A 19,228-nucleotide genomic window follows, 5' to 3' on the forward strand; every position below is an offset into this window, starting at 1 on the left:
CTACTTATTTAAGAGAACTACTAAGTGTAATTTCATAAAAGACAATAGCAATTGTTAAAGGAACCAACTAGATCAACACGTCACTCTGAATATTCTTTCACAAAAGCTGCCTGTAGAGGGAGTGGTAACTATTAAAATGTGCCCACATGATGTAGCGTCCTGCCTTCATGAAGTGTGGGATTTTTAACTTCGTTTTGTTAATGGTACAGTGGTTCTGTGTCCACTGATGCAAGGCACAAGTGCTGTTCAGCCTATGCACCTGCAGCTGTGGTAAATATCTGCAACAATTCATTCAGCTGTAACATCAAATCAGACTCATTAAACAAAATGTAGACCGATCGCTATATTTCTGGGTGAAACAAAAAATGCATTCAATTTATCAACAACCAAAAACGAAACAAAACAAACACACAAAAAAACAAGAACCTAAACCAAATAAGAACTGGGAGAAAAAGCTTTTGGTTTCCTTGTCGCTCCTCATTTTAAAATAGTCACCTACCGACTTAATAAAATGATTGGAAGGGAACCCCCAATTGACCCAGTCTACTTCTGAAAAAGACACTTTACTAGGAAGTGAGTACAATCTAAGAAAACTATTCTGGTTCGTTTTCAGTTGGAAAGAGGAACTGTGAAAAAGGCCAAACTGAAATAAAGACATGCCTACGGTAAACCTATTAACATATTTAAATCTACTAAAAGAATGAGGCTGGCAAGCAGTAAATGCCAACCAGTGAAAGGCAGACTAGGACAGAAATGAACTCAGCAATGTTTTTCATTCAATATTTAAGGTGACATATTCCCCCTTTTTATGTCATCACATTATTGCAAAGGTAGTTCTCAAAAAAAAATTGTGTTATTTTACAGTTTGTGGGTTGGTAGGCCCTATCCTATCCTGAGGAGTCAGGCACTGCCAAGATGGCGAGGTCTGGACCAACCAGAGTGAGCTTTAAAAACACTTTTCAGGAATTCTTTGGGTGACATCACACATCTTTATATGTAGCACTTAAATTTAAATTTCAGATGTGTATTACTAGGAGATGAAGAAATGATTGAATGGCATCACAAAAGGGATTCTTTTTCAATACAGGATTTAATGCAAAGCGTGCTTCGGTCATACAGTTAGATTTATGAGGCACCATACAGAGCCATACACACTTATATTATGTAGTGGAGAGAGAGACAGCTGGACACTGATCTATAGCAGGTGAACTTCACATTAAGCCACAGATTTGCAAAGTTCACTATCAAAAGCTTTACCAGTGAAACAACCCTATCACCGATTTCCCACTGGACCACATATGGCTCAGTCTGGCAAAACTCCAAATCCTAAATTAGATGTAATTATTCATGTCGACATGAGTGGAGCATGTATTTAGCAGTTGATATATGTCTGAAACATTCTTATTTAGCAATCTTGAAAGCTAATAAAAAGGAAATAGTTTCTAATTAAGGAAAAATTCCCCTCACTTAGCATGCCAAAGACAACTTCTTAGGGTCTGTTTCCCAATATGCACTTTGTCACAATGCATTGTCTGACCTCATGACTTCATCTTAAAGTTATTTTAAACTCTTAGTCACTCTCCGACAGTTAAAATATTCTGTCGGCCAAGGGAAAATGGTCTCCTGTCAAGAGAGTAAGAGACAGAAATTGAATACATGTGGCCTTACTTTTGTCGCCAAACACAGTGCAGATCGAGTCAGCTTTTTTAGAAGGTAAATTAACAAGACACAAGTGATCAGTTGGTGCATGACTAAACAGCATTGAAGATTTACTTTCATTCAAAAGCATGATATAAGCACTGGGTACCGCTAAAACCATGTGAAATATGTTGGACAAAGAAATCAAAATCACAATACCAGGATGCTGCAAGTGCCCTGTAAACATAATCTGAAACCTACAACTTCGGCTTAAACCTATAAAAAACTGTGCTGGACTGATGATATTCTATATCAGGCAGTGTGAGGAAATACAACACAAAGTGGAATAAATAGTCATGTGCGGATTGTGGCAGTGCTGGTAGTCAGGAGACTAAAAAGAGACTTTGAGCAAGAACTGCGCAGCCCTCTGTCTTTCCTCGAAGACAAGGAAGCACTTGCTCCTTTGACAGTCATAATATGGCCCTTTGAGAGAGTTTGTAGCTATGTTGGCAGCTGTCTACAAGCTACCCTCATAAATGTTATTATATTGTCATAGGTGTTGGTAGATCCATTTTGCCATTCAGTAGACAACACAGTCAAACGCTGTGACTCAGCAGACTGCTTCTGAAGCCCCTCTTGTCAGTTTAGCCAGAGGTCAGACACTATGCACAAGGGAGGCAGAACTGCTTCAGTGAGGAGGAGAATTAACTGCTATTAGAATGACATGAGGTCCTCCGGCAGCAGCCCTCCTCCAGCAAGCACCTTAAGCCTGCTGTCATCGACTCCTTGAAATGTAGACTTCTGCAGAACACAACGACTAATGAATCAAGATGAGGCCCTTAGGCCCCTCAGGGCCTTGGCTGAGGATTACGTGTGTAGTACATACACTTTAGATGTTTAGATTCAAACGGAAACAAAGAGAAAGAGAGAACAGGGAGTCGTGCAACACATGGTATGGCCCCAACACAGACCTCATTTCAACATCACGGAGTCAGTGGGATTATATGAAGAGACGGGAGACACTAAGACAGCCTGAATCCAAAAAGAACTGCTCTCCAAGGTGCCTGGAACAACGTACCTGCCACATATTCGGACAAACTGTGTGCTAGGTAAAGTGGTGATGCTGAAAGGCAAAGGGACTGATTTGATTCAGTTTTTTTCTGTAAAAAAGTACTCTGCATGGAGTTAATTGTCTGAAACTCTTTATAGAATTACTTTTGCAAGCATCCTCGCTTAAGTGTCCAAAACGTTTGCACAGTACTGGATGCTATTTTAAACTGAGGGAACCTGGTTCTACTTCTGCCTTTGTTCACCTGTAGGCGAGTAGAGCATATCCAGACACAGCATGGAGACTGGATCTAGCAGGACACCAGCCTGTCTGACCGTTACGTGTCTTCAGGTCTTTACAGCTCCTCTAATTGAAATCACATGCCTTGAGTGCTCCAAGTTCTAATTTTCAACCACGGATGAAAATAAAGGACAGAATTCCTCACATTCCATGAGGCTGCACTCTTGTATTAAAACAAGCCGCGCTTTCAAATACTACCCCCCTGATAACTATAAAGCACCCCCATCGGCGAGGATAATAGAACCCAGGCCTGAAAGGGAACATGCTAATTTGAACATCCGCTAGCACGACATGAGGGGGATGAAGTCCAAAATCAAGTTTATTTATTTATTTTTTTGGCAGAAGCTGTTGAAGCAACAAGAACCAAACCTGTCCAGGCCCACGGCACGCGTGTGCATGTTTAAAAGCATGGCTCACTTCCAGCTCAGCACAGTACGAACCTGTGTGTGGTACAACTAAACACCATTTCTTTCAACTTCTGATGAAATACGACGTGCATTGACATATCTGAGTTTAGCTTTTTTTTCTGAAATAGCTTTGGGGACATGCGCCATTTATTGGGAGCAATAAATCGGCTAACCGGCCTTTAGTAAGCGCTGTTATGCCAGTACAAACACTGGGCCTCTTTTATGAAACAGCTGAATGTACAGATCTTATCTTAACGTGCACAAATTCAAAAGTGGTTGTGAACTGGTGTGGGATTTATCAATGTTTTCTTATTAGAAAAAAAATAAGAAAACTAAATTTATAAGTGCTCTGGACCATACTTGTAAACTGATACCATGATGCCTGAAAATTCTTGCAAAAGGTCAAGACTCCAGCAGCACTTGTAGTATATGGAACAACTTTATATGCCTGAAGATTCGTGCCATGAAACAGCTTATAAAAACACAACCACAGGGAAAAGCCGGATATAAAATAGTCCAAGTGTTTAAGAAGAAATTTTTAACGCTTTTTATGAGGTGGTTTGTTTGAGTGTAAAAAAAGGCCAAATGATTGGAGATAGAGAAAACACTGTGTTCTACAATCAGTCAAACTGTACCAACTAATATGTATAGACATACATATAAACACTGACAGGTTAATCAGTCATGTAAATAATAAACACTTTCTACATTTAGATCAAAAATATAATAATAATAATAATAAAAAGACGTCAAACTAAACATATTTATGGATGACCTTTGCACTAATTTAGTTCTGGACTGTGCTGTTATCTGCAGCTCCACTGACGTGAGTGTCCAATGCTCCTGTCCATTTGCATGCAATCATACAAAGTGCACATGGGGTGCCGCAGAAAAATCTGATAGAAGACAGCTGAGTGCTGGTGGAGCAGTACTCAAAGAAAGTATTCAAAGTCCCTCACTCTTTGCACGTCACAGTACCAGAAATATGATCTCCACCAGTACCATTCAAATTTAAGCTCCTATTTTCTAATGATGAACATGAATGAATGGATTTCAACATTCATTCATTCATTTTATGAAACCGCTTGTTCTCTGGAAGGGGGCTGGAGCCTATCCCAGCTGTTGCTGGACGAAAGGCGGGGTACACCCTGGACAGGTCTCCAGGCTATGGCAGGGCCAACACAGAGAGACAGACAACCATTCACGCTCACTCACCTATGGCCAGTTTAGAATCACCAATTAACCTAACAAGCACATCCTAACGGTGGGAGGAAGCCGGAGCACCTGGAGAGAACCCACGCTGGCGCAGGGAGGATTTCAGCATACAATTTTTTATTATATTACATTCTTTTATTTTATTATTAAAAAGCAGAATTACTGCCTCATGGTTGCATGCCTTCTCTAACCAGTCAACTTCCAGTTTGCATCCACGTCTGTCTACACTCGCAACTTACGTAGAGGAAACGATTCAAGCTTTGTGAAAGACTGGCGACCTGTCCAGAGAGTACGCCACTTCTCACCCAATGACAGCTGGGAGAGGCTTCAGCTCCCTAAGGACCATCTAAGGATAAGCGTCAACAGATAATGGATAGATAAATGGATGAATTGCTTGAGTTGTGGCCAAACATGTGATGTCACAGTGACGTTTGAGCACTAAATACTAAAAACGATGACAGCAGTCTACAAACGTTATGAGCTATTGCCTTGTTGGCCATTGTGTGGAGCATTGTAGTAACAGATGCTAACTGACACAATTAAAAAAACAATAACTATTGTCTGTTTTTGGGACCAGCTGTTGCCAACACAAAACTGATGGATTTGTGGATTCCTAAAAATCATTTCATAAATTAACGTAATCTTAAAATATCAAATCTTACTGAAAGTTTTGCAGAGAATTATTTAATGTTTCTCCTTTTCTGCAGCCTTAGTTTGGCCATTACTGCGAGCCAGTACACACATGCAAAGACACATATCTGATTTAGATTGAATGAACCTAATAATTTATAACTGAGTTGCGTGTTTTATTATAGTCTCAGCAACAGGTGAAAAACCCCAGAGGATCGGCTGATAGTCTTTCTTGATTATAGCAGATGTTTCTCTGCATGGGAAAAGAAAAAAACTCAATCTATCTTTCTGATTTATCTTGCTGCCGTTACTATTGAGTCAATCAGCCAAAGACTCATTTTACCATGTATGGACAGACCACCAGCGGACCGTTTACGTAACATTCACGTCAGCATCTGGCGTGATTTTGGCCTAGCTGTGCACACAGCACAGGTGGACTGTTCTGGAACAAGTTCACAGGTATTGCTTATTTACTTTCCCCCACGTGACCGGAATATAAAGATAAAATCCACCCCAAAGCAGATTTTATAATAAGCTGTTTTTGCAATTGAGAGATCAAGGGTATGTTCACATCGACTGACAATTAACTGAATTGAAGTGACTGGTTCTGTGGGCCCATATACGTTTTTGTGGTCCTTGGATGTGTCAGAGTAAAATCATAGATGCGTTTTGCCTTCTCTTAGTCCTTCATTCACCATAAAACTGAGGAACAGAAATGTTTCAAATGAACAAACTGTGCTGTGGAGTATGTACATTTGCATATACAAATCGTGCATAGGAGCAGATTTTTCCTTTAGGATCACGGATGCAGCATAGGAAAACCCACTTGGGTGTCAAAGGTGGACATCATCAGGAAACTGTTCTGGATTTTCTGTGTGGACGATATGCAAAGGAATCAGATCGAGCGTTCTTTGCATGGCAAAAGGGTATCAGAGATTAGCAAACTGGTGACGTAAACTAATTCAGGAAGCGTTCCAGCTCTAAAAGGGTTAGAACAGCTGCGGGACAAGTACGCAAAAAGAGAGACTGACTGCCTTAAGGTCATGGCCAGGACAAAGTGTGGGGAGGATAGTAGGACGTATCAGCCAGGAGAGGAGCTTCAGAAAAATTACCTTCCACATTGAGAGGATTCGGTTTACTCACACTCCTGTCTGCTCATGCCTATAAATATGCAGCTTAGTCAACTACTAAAAACAATAAATGAGGCTAATTTCAACATTCCACAGACGTGTGATTCTCAAGAGGTTTTTCTGCAACTTTAAAATAATTCTATCAATCATCTTTTCGCCACTTGCTCCTTAATTATGCTCATAAAATCTGTGCTGCTTACAATTCCACTGTCATCACTCAGTCAGTTAATGATTTAAAAAGCTTCTGCCATCTTTTTGTGAGCTTGCGTTCAGATGCTTCAGTGCATCCAAAAAGTGACTCTCCTTTTTCCATCCACCGATATATTTCTTTTAATGCTGTTCAGATCAGTCGGCACCTCCAGACTGGGTGTATTCAAGTTCAACACTCAAAGACATAGATATTATTGTCACAAGGTTTCACCAGATTAAGGAAATGGCGAGCCTGTCTGAGAGAAGGGAATGATCGAATGTCTTGCAGTTTGTTGTTCTTGTGTCAGCTCTGACTGTAAGAAAAACTGTAAGACATTCGATCCCTGTCAACCTATTCCATCAGAGATATTAAATTTACTTTTTAAATGTTATGACTAAAATGTTTCCTGCCATGAACTTTAGTGTAATTTGCATAACCGCAGCAATCACAATGCTCCTGACTGTTTAACATGTTATCAACAGACTGTGACTGAGGTAACAGTAGCCAGTGGAGTTTCCCTACATATCAGTTTTAAACTACAACAGAGAGGAAGGAACTCCTCCACTGTGGTCAGGATGCTTCTCACCACAAAGTTGGGAATCCAAACTAGAAGCTGCCAAATGTGTTAAAAAGAAAACAATCAATGGAGGCTGCAAATCCAAGATGTAAAATAGAAACGAAACAGCTGCCATCTTACTCCGAGTAGCAGCATTAATGTTGAACCTTTGCTAACCGCAGGCAGCTTGTTGGTGCTAGAATAATACAAGGACTGACATTTATAACGTACCAGAGTTTCCTCTTTTTGATAAATCCCCATAGCTATCTTAGGGTCATATAACAGATGTGGAAAAAGTCAAAGTGAAAGTGGATGTTTTTAACCAAATAAACCATTTACAAGCTGCTACAGTACATGTTAAAAACTGCAGACATACAAGTGTGGGTTCCTGCCGTGATGTCTGTATTTGGAGATTATAAATTAAGTTCGGCCATATTATACACAGCCTTGCTGCACTGTAAGCACAACACACACCTCAGCGTATATATCAGCAAGTGTCATTGTTTTGGACTGACGGCGGTCTGTTGGCCCATCACCCATCCCCATGTGTAAACATTGACTTCAAGGTCATTTATAGGCTTAATAATGCAATGTGCATGCAAGTTGTATGCACAATCTACCATAGATAATATTCAACAACCTGCACTGCAGTGGACATTACATACACACCGATTAGCCACAACATCAAAACTACTGACGGGAGAAGTAAGTAACATTGACCGTCTTGTGACAACTCAGTGTTACCTAGACATGTACCACCCACCTAGACCAGACCGGGCACCCCCACCCCGTAGCAATGACACTCCTTGATGGCAGCAGCCATCCCCAGCAGGATGCATCCTGACACAGGCACACACACAAAAACGGTTTAGGAACAACTAAAAAAAAAACATGAAGAACAGCACAAGGCATTGACCTGGCCTCCAAATTCACTAGATCCCAAACTGATCAAGTATCTGTGGGATGATCCACAGAGGCCCCTCCCCTCAACCCCATAGGACCCAAAGGTCCCCACTAACAACATTCTGTTACCAGACACCACAGGACACCCTCAGAAGGCCCATGTCCATTCTCTGATGAGTCACAATTCAAATTCAATGAATCAACAGTTCTGTTGTTTTAAATTAAAGCTGAACACCATAATCTTCATGAAGTTAAGATTTAGTGCAGGATTGTTCTATTAGATTGCATATGTTTTTACTAGTGTACCTAATGAACTGGCAAGTGGCTGTATATATATTCACACACACACACAGACACACACACACACACACACACACACACACACACACACACGCTATAATTTTATGACCATTCCATATCAATCTACACACACCTAAAAGTATTTTAAGTGTAATTCCGATGTGAAGCACAAATGTTATTTATCAACACAGATATCCAAATACACACAAACACAAATATTACAAACAGCTCAGTTTGACATCGTTACCCAGCCATCATTTCACTAAAACATGTGTTTATGTTACCACTGATAAAACAAAAACAGACTACACATCGTGACTTGACTTGAATAACTAATGATTTAGAAAACCAAAAAACAACACATGGCGGCACTTCACGATCTGGCATCTCCAACATGAAATCAACATCTCCAGCTGTTGCAAGTGAGTGTACCGAACAGAGTTTACTTCACTGCATTGTTTAGCCAAATTTAGGACTTACTAAGTTAAAATGTGGCTCTCAGCCATCACCTTAGCGTAAACAAACAGCTGTCTGATATAATCTTGAACTGATTTAAGAACTTAATATTTTGTTGAACTTTAAGCAAGACATTTTTAGAGGTTTGAAAATCTACAAATGCTGCTTTTTCAAACTTCTTAAAGCACTTGATGAATTTATTCTGGAGGATTATGACAAAAAGAATTTAATGTTGCAATCCGAAATGCTGCAAGGAAGGGCACAATATTTCATAAAGTCCGCAATGTGCAGTTTAAATTGTACATGCACAAAAAGAAGACAACTTTTAAGGTCAGAAGCCAGCCCAAAGCCAACAAGCTTGTGATCGTGAGTCAAACAGTGCTTGGAGCTAATAAAAAGGACCCAGTAAATGAAACTATGAACCCCAACGGGTGAACATCCATGCGAACACCACTTCATAGCCTAGAATGAAAGACAGCCTAATCACAAATGTAGGAAGACAGCCATTACGACAAACCACAAAAGCAGCAACATGTTCCCGTTTCCAACACAATAAAATGTGTGAGCAAAAATAGCAGTAAAAACACAAACTTCTCAGAAGTTCGAATGCCATTTTTTGTTTAAGAAAGGGGTGCTTTATTGCCAAAGCACTTCCCTCGTGGGTGTGCCAAGAGCCAGCACAAAAAACAAACACTCTTTGAGAAGTTGTAACAGAAAGTCAATTCATGAAAGACCCAGTATGGATTCATTCTTCGTTACACTTTTTGCACCACTGCAAATTAAGGAAGCTCATTTGCATCTCTGCAGCTATACATACTGCGATGCATAGCAATATCATGAAGTGAACCAATCTGCAGATGGAAGTAGTTTGCTCCATTTTCGTTTTGTTATTTTGCAGAACGGTGCTACATTATGTAAGGCATTCTCTGAGCCCAGACCGAAAAATCCAGACCATAAATTCACTGAGCATGGTGTCTGTGAAACTCGTTCCAAAAACAGTTTGATTCAATAAAGAGTGATGATATCCATCTAATAAAGAGTTTCACAAAAGCAGCTGGGTAGATTCCTTCTTCTCACTCGGCAAACTGCAAAATATGGAAAACAGCACAGGAGACCATCCATAAACACTGGCAACTGAAGAGAAACAGCATCCTACTGCAAAGGGAAAACACAGAATACCGTGCAGGTTCAAATACAGACTGCATCCATGAAATCCGGCATTTTCACGTTCCAGCATCATACATGGAAATATTTCATGGTTTGTAACTCATGACATTAGCCCTCAGGGAACCAGACTACGGTCAGATTTCTGATATGAACAAATTTGCTCTCAGGACGCATTCTCTTTGTATCAGGCTCACCGCTACATATCCGTTTTAACATATCTGAAGCATTTAAATGACAAACGGTAAACCTGCAAACCATCAACGTTAAACTATGAAAGTTAAAGGTGCCCCACTTTCACTTAGAACAATGAGGTGACCATTAGATATGTGTCTTTCAATACTTTTTTCTATATAGGTCACTCGCAGTGAAAAGATCACAAATGTTCTTGGTGGAGACACACACCCTGGCTTTATAATCATTCCCAAGGGAGAAAGAAAAGAAAGTATAATGTAAGCAAGTCATGGAAACTGGGTCATGCAATCTGAAAGAGTTCTGAGAGATTCACTAACTCAAAGCACACTATCACTGTATGGTACCTGTATGTGTTCTTATTGCTTCATCACTACGTTCTTTCCAGCTGGTCCATTCATAGTAATCTAGCGATGAAAAGTGGGTCAGACCAGGGGAGCAAATGCCAGCAGAGCACAGGAGGATTGGTGATGATCCACAAAGGGATTCCTAGTTTGAATTAACAAGCAAGATGGACAGGGAAAAAAAATCTGTCGCCTAGACGACCTTCTGCATCAATGTGGCTAGCATGCCCTTCACTGAGCAAAGCTGCTGCTTCGAATAATTTGAGTAATAAATAGTACCTTATCAATTTTCCAATATGGAGTAGGGGGTTATTTTTGCCCTGCAGAAACGCTCACATGTAAAAGAGACATAGCAGCACCTCAATCAGCCACGATCTGCGATTTTCTTGCCTGCTTTCTCAACAATCAACTTCATCATTAGGAGTGGTCAGTGGAAGAAAAAAAATAGATGGTCCGCTTTTTCGGTTTAGGGTGAGACTGTGTGAATTTGAATCCATTCACACTCTTCTGGTGATGCCAGGAACATTTTGTCCCTGGAGGACAAAAATATTCATATGTCAGTTGGCGCTGGGATGCACAGAGCTGATGAAAGACACTGTTTACCTATTGTGCATTGCAAGCTATGGTGACTAAGAGGATTCAGCTGCTCTGGCCCCTGTTTAACACACATGGCGCTGGATGGATGCCACCAGAAGAGACTAAGAACTCTAATTTGTTCCCTTATGGAAGATTAGGAGAATATTTTGCTTTCTCCAGGCTGCTCATAAAACAACATCCTCACTGGATCATCAAAAAGCGTGGTGTGGCAATGCACTGTCGGTGCTATTTAGAAAGCTCCATGTGTCAAATGTGCAGCTTTGACACGCACGCAATGCCAAAATGTTTTCATGAATTTATCTATGAATGCTTAGATATGTGTGCGAAGCCGTTTCCTGTCTCGGATGAAAAGAATGCAAGGCTGGACCTGAGGCACAGCTTGTAAGTGGAAGCATGAGGAGCTTCCTGTCCCAGTGCAGAACAGCAGTGGGGAGAGAGAGGAGGGCAGAGGCTCTGGCTGAGCAAAAGGACTGCCTTTCCTCGCAGCTGTATACCGTTACGCCCATCATGAAGAAGTTCAGCACTCTTCCGGCAAAAATAAATACAACACAACAAATCATTGACAAGTTCTGCTGGTAAAAATAGACCGAAAAACAGAGCAAAGTGCAAGAACATTTAGCAACAAAAAAAAAAAAACCGCAAACACTGGTAACCAATGCGAGTCCTGACCTGGCTTGAGTCAGCAAACAAATATGACAAAGGAGGAGCCTGGTTTGTTCTTAAATGACCAAATCTGAGCAGTATTAAAGAGCGTCCCAATAGCTGGGAGTTATAAAAGCCCACAGGACCTGACAGGAGCACGATCAACAGGGACAGGATGTGACAGATTTTGGATCCACGAAAAGTTTCAATTGATCCAAGTCAAATATCGCAACGCACCGTGAGAAAACTGGAGATCTAACATCAGGCGTGTGCTTGATGTGTGAACACATATTCCACCGGATAATATTCAGCATGCGGGCGGCTAATGAAAGAAAAGAAAGTGCTCCCAGTCTCGCCTGTTAGCCGTGTGGCTAAGCTAATCGCAAAGCTATCTGGCATCAACATCATCACACACTGACTGACGGCCTGGACTCAAACCTACCAGCTTCTCAGCTCAATCTGCGAGCCGAGACCAAACTTACCGGCTTTCTCATGATCGTATCCCACGACAGTGAAATAGTCAGCCAATCTAGCCATGTCTGCTGCTTTTCCCGAGATATACCAACACAATTCAGCATTTTTCCTTCTTCCAAAGCACAGCCATGTTTGACAGAAGGAGTGTCACTGCGCTTGCGTGCGCGAGCGGGATACATCCATGGGCGTGGGCCCCTTCAGTTTACAAATACAGCTCTGTGTCCTAACAGAGAATGTTTTCGGCCCCTAAAGCACAAGACCTTTTTAGAACCAAGGCAGCCCAACAGACCATAATGCTATATGCTGCTGTAACTAATGAAAATGTGTCGGTAACCCCACTAGGAAACCTGTTATAATAGCGATTTCTGCCTGGATTTGCTCACAGAAACAGCACATAAATATAACAAAATTATGTCCAAAAGCATATTTTATAGATTAATATACCGTATTATAATAAGTGATACAATAAGTAAAGATCTCCATATGGTTTTATGATAAAAGACTACTTTATTCCTGTTACCTATTATTTCAATATGTTCATCTTGATTTATGATTTGGGATAATCTTTTTACTGTCATCAACTTCAGCTTTGATTCTCCTAGTAGTCAAGTATATCAACAAAAAAAAAAAAGAGGGAATACTTGTCGCATAAAAACACAATACTAAAACCCAGGATGTTGTGACATGAATATTAGGTTAATTGACCATGTGGATGTTTGTCCTCTGTGTTTGTCCTGTTATTAACTGGCAACCTTTGCCTCCTGCCCATTGCCCGCATGGGATAGGCTCCAACTCCAGCAACAATAAAATAAAACTAAACAATCTATTCATCCACCTATTATCTATTACCACTTATTCTCTAAAGGGTTGCAGGAGGCTGGAGCCTATCCCAGCTGTCACTGGGCGAGAAGTGGGGTACACCCTAAACAGGTCTTCAATCCATCACTTGGTTAACACACAGAAAACAAACATTCATATTCACATGCAACCAATAGAGAAACATTCATTTATTCATTCATTCATCTTCTGTACCCGCTTATTCCTGTTAAGGGTCGCAGGGGTCTGCTGGAGCCTATCCCAGCTGTCCAATAGAGAAACATTTTTTTTTCTTATTCAATTTCAACATTTTGTGGTAAGAGCTAGAAAAAAAAACAACTCTCTAGTGTCACAGACACTATTTTTGTTGATCCATGAAGCCGAATGTGCTTGTGATTTGAGATACAGTGTGAGGGACAGGACAAATGCTTGTGAAAAGTGCAAAATAATGAATATTTATGAAAACAGGAAAAGCTGTCATAGGGTATAAGCACGTGTAGATCAGCACTGGAGCTAATGTGTGTGAGACAAGACACACAAACCACATTCACTGTCAACAATTGCAGGAACCCAGCAAGCAATTTCCTCTCTCACTCTCTTCGTCCCTGTTTTCAATGTCCTTCTAATATCCCACATATTTGTTTTGTTGGCTTGTAAAAGGAATGCAAAGACAGAGGTAGCTCAACCCAAGCCACGATCAGTTTTGATGGTGGATCCTAATGTAAGGAAGGTCGTGTGACTCCAAATGCCACCACATAACATTTCAGAGTTCATCATAGTATTCTAATAATTATGAATCATCTCTCAAAATTTTCGACAGCTTCATTTTCCGGACAGATATGACATGCTTTGCTCAGGTTTCCTGCCACACGTCATGCGTAAAGTATAAGATTGTACAAAAACTGTCAGTCATCCCACGACAACAGCTTCACAGAGAGCAAAGCGATTGCTATATATGGAGCCAAAAAGCAACAGCAGAATTTCGCTGTCATGATTGCACCATCTCTTGTTGTAAACTCTTGTAAGGGGATTACTTGTCTGCTGGAGGGAATTATCATTACAAAGTGCTTACAAAACATGTGCTGGTTTACAGCACATGTGTTTGCCATTTATGTATTTTTTTGTGTTTTAAATGTGACAGCATGTGCAGAATGAGGTCGCACAGACATATAAATAAACTCAGGAAGGTTCTGTTGTGATAATAATACAACATGAATTATAGGATGCTGATATGTTACAATGGAATGTCAATTATTTAGTGCGCCAAACACGTTTTTCTTGGAAGAAACGTGGGCTCTTTCCTCTTTACTGAAACTGAAACGAAAATCCAAAGTGAAAATGAATTTATACAGTGCCTTGTGGAAATTTTTCCAATGGAATTTCTTCTCTGATAAAACCAAATGTTTAGTCCTCTGGTAGTTACAACATTTCAAAACGCGAGGGCGTATGAGTTTAATCTTTTTGGACTTGCATACTCTGTGCTTCCGAAAGAAGATAGTCTCTTCCTAACAATTTACTCATGATTTGATAAATAAAGAGTTATAAACACCCTGAAGGATGTATTTTTAGATTCCATTTTCTGTGATCTTTTGTGCTTATTATCCATATCCTCCCATAAACCTCACAAGCCATATGAAATAGCTTTCTTTCTTTGTTGCTTTCAGTTACTTTGCTTTAACATAATTGCACATGGACACCGTGTAGTTTTCTGAAAGGTTTTGCACCCGAGTTTAGAGTAGCTTAATGTGAAATAGACATCTACTAAGTCTCATAGTGGATATCCTATGAGACATGCAAGCAGACTTGAAGACTCTCCCATTATCAGCCTCTCTTGTGTTAGCAGTCCTACGGCAAAAATCCAAGTCCAATTACTTAAACACTATAACCACAACAACTTAGTGGGATTGTTTGAAAAATGTCTTTGTCAATATTGTTCATACGTCATAGATTGTTGTTTAAGTTCATTTTCTGACTCTAGATTTAGTTTTAGATAATTGTAAAATTCCATTTCACATTCATCCAGATATCTAAATAAATTACCACAGTAAGTCCAGAGTCAAATATTTGCCTTGTACAAATACATTGAGCATATTGTGTTTACACATGGGCACACTTACTATATTTAATCAGTTACTCAATGCTTGTCTCTTTCCACATCTCAGATTCATTATCCAGTGTATTTTCGAGCTCATGTGGAACTTCACTGAGTCAGGGAGTGCCCTGAAAAGCTGACGCTGGAAACATTACTTTATGCCTGACTGACCTTTAAGTTCAAATATTACAACATGAATTGTTTAATCCTTTTCTTTTATTATTATTTTGATTTCTAATGCCCCCTATAGAACGCAGTCAGCTGATGCAATCTTACTGGGAACTTACATAAGTGATGGCCACTAGTTTCGTGCTATTGTATGTGCTTCGTGAAAAACAAAAACAACATTTATAAGAAATTTAAAACTCTGTTTTGAGGAGTAAAACTGTTAGTGTTATGACTCATGACAAATCACGAAAACAGGATACAATGGCAGCCCTGCATTTATTCTAGGATCTCCAAAACTATTTAATGTTTAATTTTTTTTTATTCTTCATTCTTGAGCTTTTTACCGTGTTGCGTTGTTGCACCTCATGGGCACAGCAATAATGTACTGGATGGGGAGGGGGCAGAGGATGAGAGCCTGTCAGTTCAATGAGCCCCTCCCACCCACACTATAAAGGCTCCCTGTCTGGTGTGTAGGAGCTATTAGCAGAGTGACACAGCTGCCTTACAGAACGAAATTCAAGAAACTTGTGGAGTACTCTTTTGTGGCTACAAGAAGAGCTTTCAACATTCAACACAACTGTCAGAGAACAACAGGTACGTGCATTTTCTTTTCATGAGGACATTGCTGTCATTTGCTGTGCACTGAGCTTATGGATTTATCCTGGCTTTTTTGAGGTCAGGGCACAAGTGTAGAGACACGGACAGGTTATCTGTTTAGTTATATAAGTAGTTCAGCTCTGTGGGCGTCTGGAAAGAAACTGTCTATAAGATGTAAAGCATCCAACAGAAGCAGAACATCATATCATATTGTTCATCAGCTGCAAGTAATTTCTGCTATTAATAAGCTGATTAACATTTTAGTTTTTGTTTGACTTGTGAGCTGAGCCTATTTTGGACCCCTTATTGGGCAGACTGTGTCCTTCACTTTACTGGCCAGGGGCCCAAAGCATGGTTGTAGGTTTACTTAACCGGGAAAAATCTGACCTTAGCTTAACTTTTTAAATAAATGAATGATATGTGCAAATAACTTGGCTTTTGGACTCTTGTGTAAGCAAGCACAATTGTCACCAGGAATGCTATATGAGGGACTTTATACTAGGAATTTTCATGTTGTCGTATATAAATTTTCAGCATAAATAACCAACTATCAAATATCTTCCCTACTCTCAACAGGAGTCAAGATGAAATTGATCTTCCAGTCCTTCCTCTATTGCTGTCTACTGGCAACAGTAGCACACTGTGTGGAACTTGAAGTGAATCCCGATTTGAAAAAAAGGTGAGTGAGCTGATGAGTAGTTAATTTAACAATCAAAGTGGAGTCAAGGTGTAATAGTCTATTAAGACTATGACACCAGTTACCTGTCTACTGAATTAGCTACCAAAGACTAACTGAATTTTTTATCTTCTCTCACAGGCTAAGCATGTGGCTAGGGAGCAGACTGAGACGGGATCTTGACAGTGTATCGGTGGAGAAGAGAGCAGAGACTGAGAACTTCATCAGACCAGAAGATATCAGGGATACCTTGCTGCCACATTCCAGGTAAGACACCGATCATGCAGTCCAATGCAATGTGTTATGCTTATCATAAAAATGAAATTAAAGACATACTTAGCCATTGACAACTCAGGAATGAATATCAGATTAATGTCTTTTCTTCTTTCCCTATAGCACTGACACCAAAGTCCGAACCAAGAGGTCTAAAAATCCAGCCAACCAGTTCAAAGGACAAGGATGTGCGCTGGGCACCTGTGCAGTCCATGACCTGGCATATCGCCTGCATCTCAACAGCAAGCAGAGAATGGGGACTGCCCCAACAGACAAGCTCAGCCCCACCGGATACGGCAGGAGGCGTCGATCTCTCCCAGTGCACAGAGTCACACTGAGGCTAGAGCAGGGCAGGCTGAGGCCCATGTGGAGCAAAACTAGCTCACAAGTTCACAAGCTTGAGGCCCTCCTCAGACGGACATGAGCATGAACTTTGCAAGAGAAATTTTGGAACAAAAGCGAGGGAGTAGCACAGAATTATTGTCCTCGAAATTCTCGAAATGCCTCAGTCTCCTGCCAAGTATTCTCCCGCACATTTGTTCCAGGCATGAAGTCTGAGTCAGAGAAAGACTGGCTGCAAATGAGTTTCTCTGAAGACTGAGCCTTGCACCTAAGCGATGTACTGTAGAGCTTGCAAACAGCTGCAACTGCCTCTGACAGACTCTGGATGGCACAGTGTAGAGTAAACTGCAGGTGCTGCTTTCTGCTTGGCGAAAGGAAGAGTGCAAATACCTGGCAAAGTGGATGCATCCTGTGGCTCAAAGAGAGAACTCTCTTCAAACATTCTGGGACTTTACACTCTCATTCCTCAAGGCCAGGACTTTGATAAGTTCTATCCACTAAGGATTATGCCACCATATACCATCGAACTGTTTGAACTTGTCTGCACTGCACAATTTCCATTTTTGCATTTGACTTAAAGTCAAATGAATCATCAGGAAAATACATCTTCATCACAATGCCATACAGGAAGATGGGCTGCAGAGCTCTGAAGCTCTCATTTTAAATCAAGTTTTGGACACTGTATAAGGGAAAATGCCTTCTGTGAGATATGTGCCAGTCCAGTATGGATTGAAATATACTTGAAAATGTTATTGTTTGTACAAAACCATGTGCAATCTATATTTGTTTTTATTGCAGGTATATGTATATATGAATTTCTTTATTTAAATATTATATAGAGGTTACATTAAAGAACTTATGCAGATAGAACTATTTTTGTACAGGAAGAAATATATATGGGCATTGTAGCTATTTGTCACTATTCTTTTGCAAAACTGTGGTAATAGGATATCTGTTTTATGGGTATATTATATATTTTATAGATTTAAATGTGGTCTATTTTATTTGTGTTGAAGCAATACCAAATGTCAATTCAATAAACATTTTGCATACAAAATCTAGACCTGGTTCAGTGTCCTTTCTTCTTGCCTCTTGTAAATTGAAAGTGGCATTCTATTGTCTGGGGCACATAGCTACAACAAGACACAGAGCACCTGGTCTCTGTTAAGTGATTACAGGTTCTCATTAGAGCCTCCCCTCTTCTCACTACATTCCCCCTCCTTAAAAAAAAAAAAAGGACAGACGGGGTGCCAGGCGCATTCCTGCTAGGTTCAGCTCATATTTTTTTGGCTCACCCCACACCACAGAGCAGCCCTGAAGCCATCTGAAGAGGCTGAGGCTCCATCTGTATTCAATGGTAGGTGGTTGGGACAGAAGGAGGCTGGTGCGGGGGGTTCCGGTCTAACATTCCTGCGAGAGCATCACAGTAACTGCTCTGATAAAGCTCCATCGAGACCTTCACATTCAAGTACTGTCAAGAACAGCACGAAAATAGAACTGGTCTTCACACGTTAGCACCCCTTCTTGTACATATTTGAGATGTTCAGGCGAATATACTGTACTGTACATGGAGCAGAATTCACATTTCATCACGTATGTTGTAAATATTTATTACAACAGATCAGAACAGGACTTTGGTGAATGGTATAAAGCCAAGCTAACCAGGTGCCCCATGTACTCCTTACAAGCATGACAGTTGACTTTTCCTATACAATTCATAGTCGAATCCTACAGAAATAAATATGTGCCCGAGAATGAACAAAATAAAGTATTTAATCTTTAGTCTATTGTAGAGCTCACAGCTCATCATATCAGTTGAAAGATCATTAGTAACGCTTCATGCAATGAGAAATATTGACTTTCAATTCACCTGAAAACGTAAGCTACATCCGTTCAAAATGAGCGCAAGGAAGTGAGGGTCAGAACTATGATTTTGTGTTCTTTGTTGCCCTCTAGAGAGAGTGAATGGGTAAAACAGTTTTTATTGTCTTTTTTCTTTGTTTTATTCAGATAGAATAGACAGCTGCATTGTATTTTTAAAGGCAGTGACATGTAAGAGTTTTCTGACTGAGATAGAA

The 19,228-nt window shown here is 40.3% G+C and overlaps 2 protein-coding genes across 5 annotated transcripts in view; one reads left to right on the forward strand and one right to left on the reverse strand.

The window, feature by feature from the left end:
- The window catches only part of sbf2 (SET binding factor 2), an 89,147-nt gene extending 76,565 nt beyond the window's left edge, over window positions 1–12,582 (reverse strand). For all 4 annotated transcript variants that reach the window (XM_084540907.1, XM_084540906.1, XM_084540905.1 and 1 more), the window contains exon 1: window positions 12,195–12,582. In XM_084540907.1, coding sequence (XP_084397033.1) covers window positions 12,195–12,249 — 55 coding nt within the window. In that variant the 5' untranslated portion in view covers window positions 12,250–12,582. The remainder of the gene's footprint in view (window positions 1–12,194) is intronic.
- Window positions 12,583–15,760: 3,178 nt separating this feature from the next.
- On the forward strand, window positions 15,761–18,207 carry adma (adrenomedullin a). The gene is made up of 4 exons (XM_084541857.1): window positions 15,761–15,856; window positions 16,436–16,538; window positions 16,677–16,802; window positions 16,932–18,207. The coding sequence occupies exons 2-4, from the start codon at window positions 16,444–16,446 to the stop codon at window positions 17,230–17,232; spliced, it is 522 nt and encodes a 173-aa protein (XP_084397983.1). The 5' UTR covers window positions 15,761–15,856; window positions 16,436–16,443; the 3' UTR covers window positions 17,233–18,207.
- The last annotated feature ends 1,021 nt before the right edge of the window (window positions 18,208–19,228 follow it).

This window comes from Chelon labrosus (assembly GCF_963514085.1).
Source record: "Chelon labrosus genome assembly, chromosome: 3".
Classification (NCBI taxonomy): Eukaryota; Metazoa; Chordata; class Actinopteri; order Mugiliformes; family Mugilidae; genus Chelon; species Chelon labrosus.

What these genes read in the sequence shown, in the direction of transcription:
- adma (XM_084541857.1), top strand. Translation starts at nt 16,444, where the DNA reads ATGAAATTGATCTTCCAGTCCTTCCTCTATTGCTGTCTACTGGCAACA. An exon ending in AATCCCGATTTGAAAAAAAG is followed by an intron (nt 16,539 to 16,676) that starts GTGAGTGAGCTG and finishes CTTCTCTCACAG; the next exon opens with GCTAAGCATGTGGCTAGGGA. An exon ending in ACCTTGCTGCCACATTCCAG is followed by an intron (nt 16,803 to 16,931) that starts GTAAGACACCGA and finishes CTTTCCCTATAG; the next exon opens with CACTGACACCAAAGTCCGAA.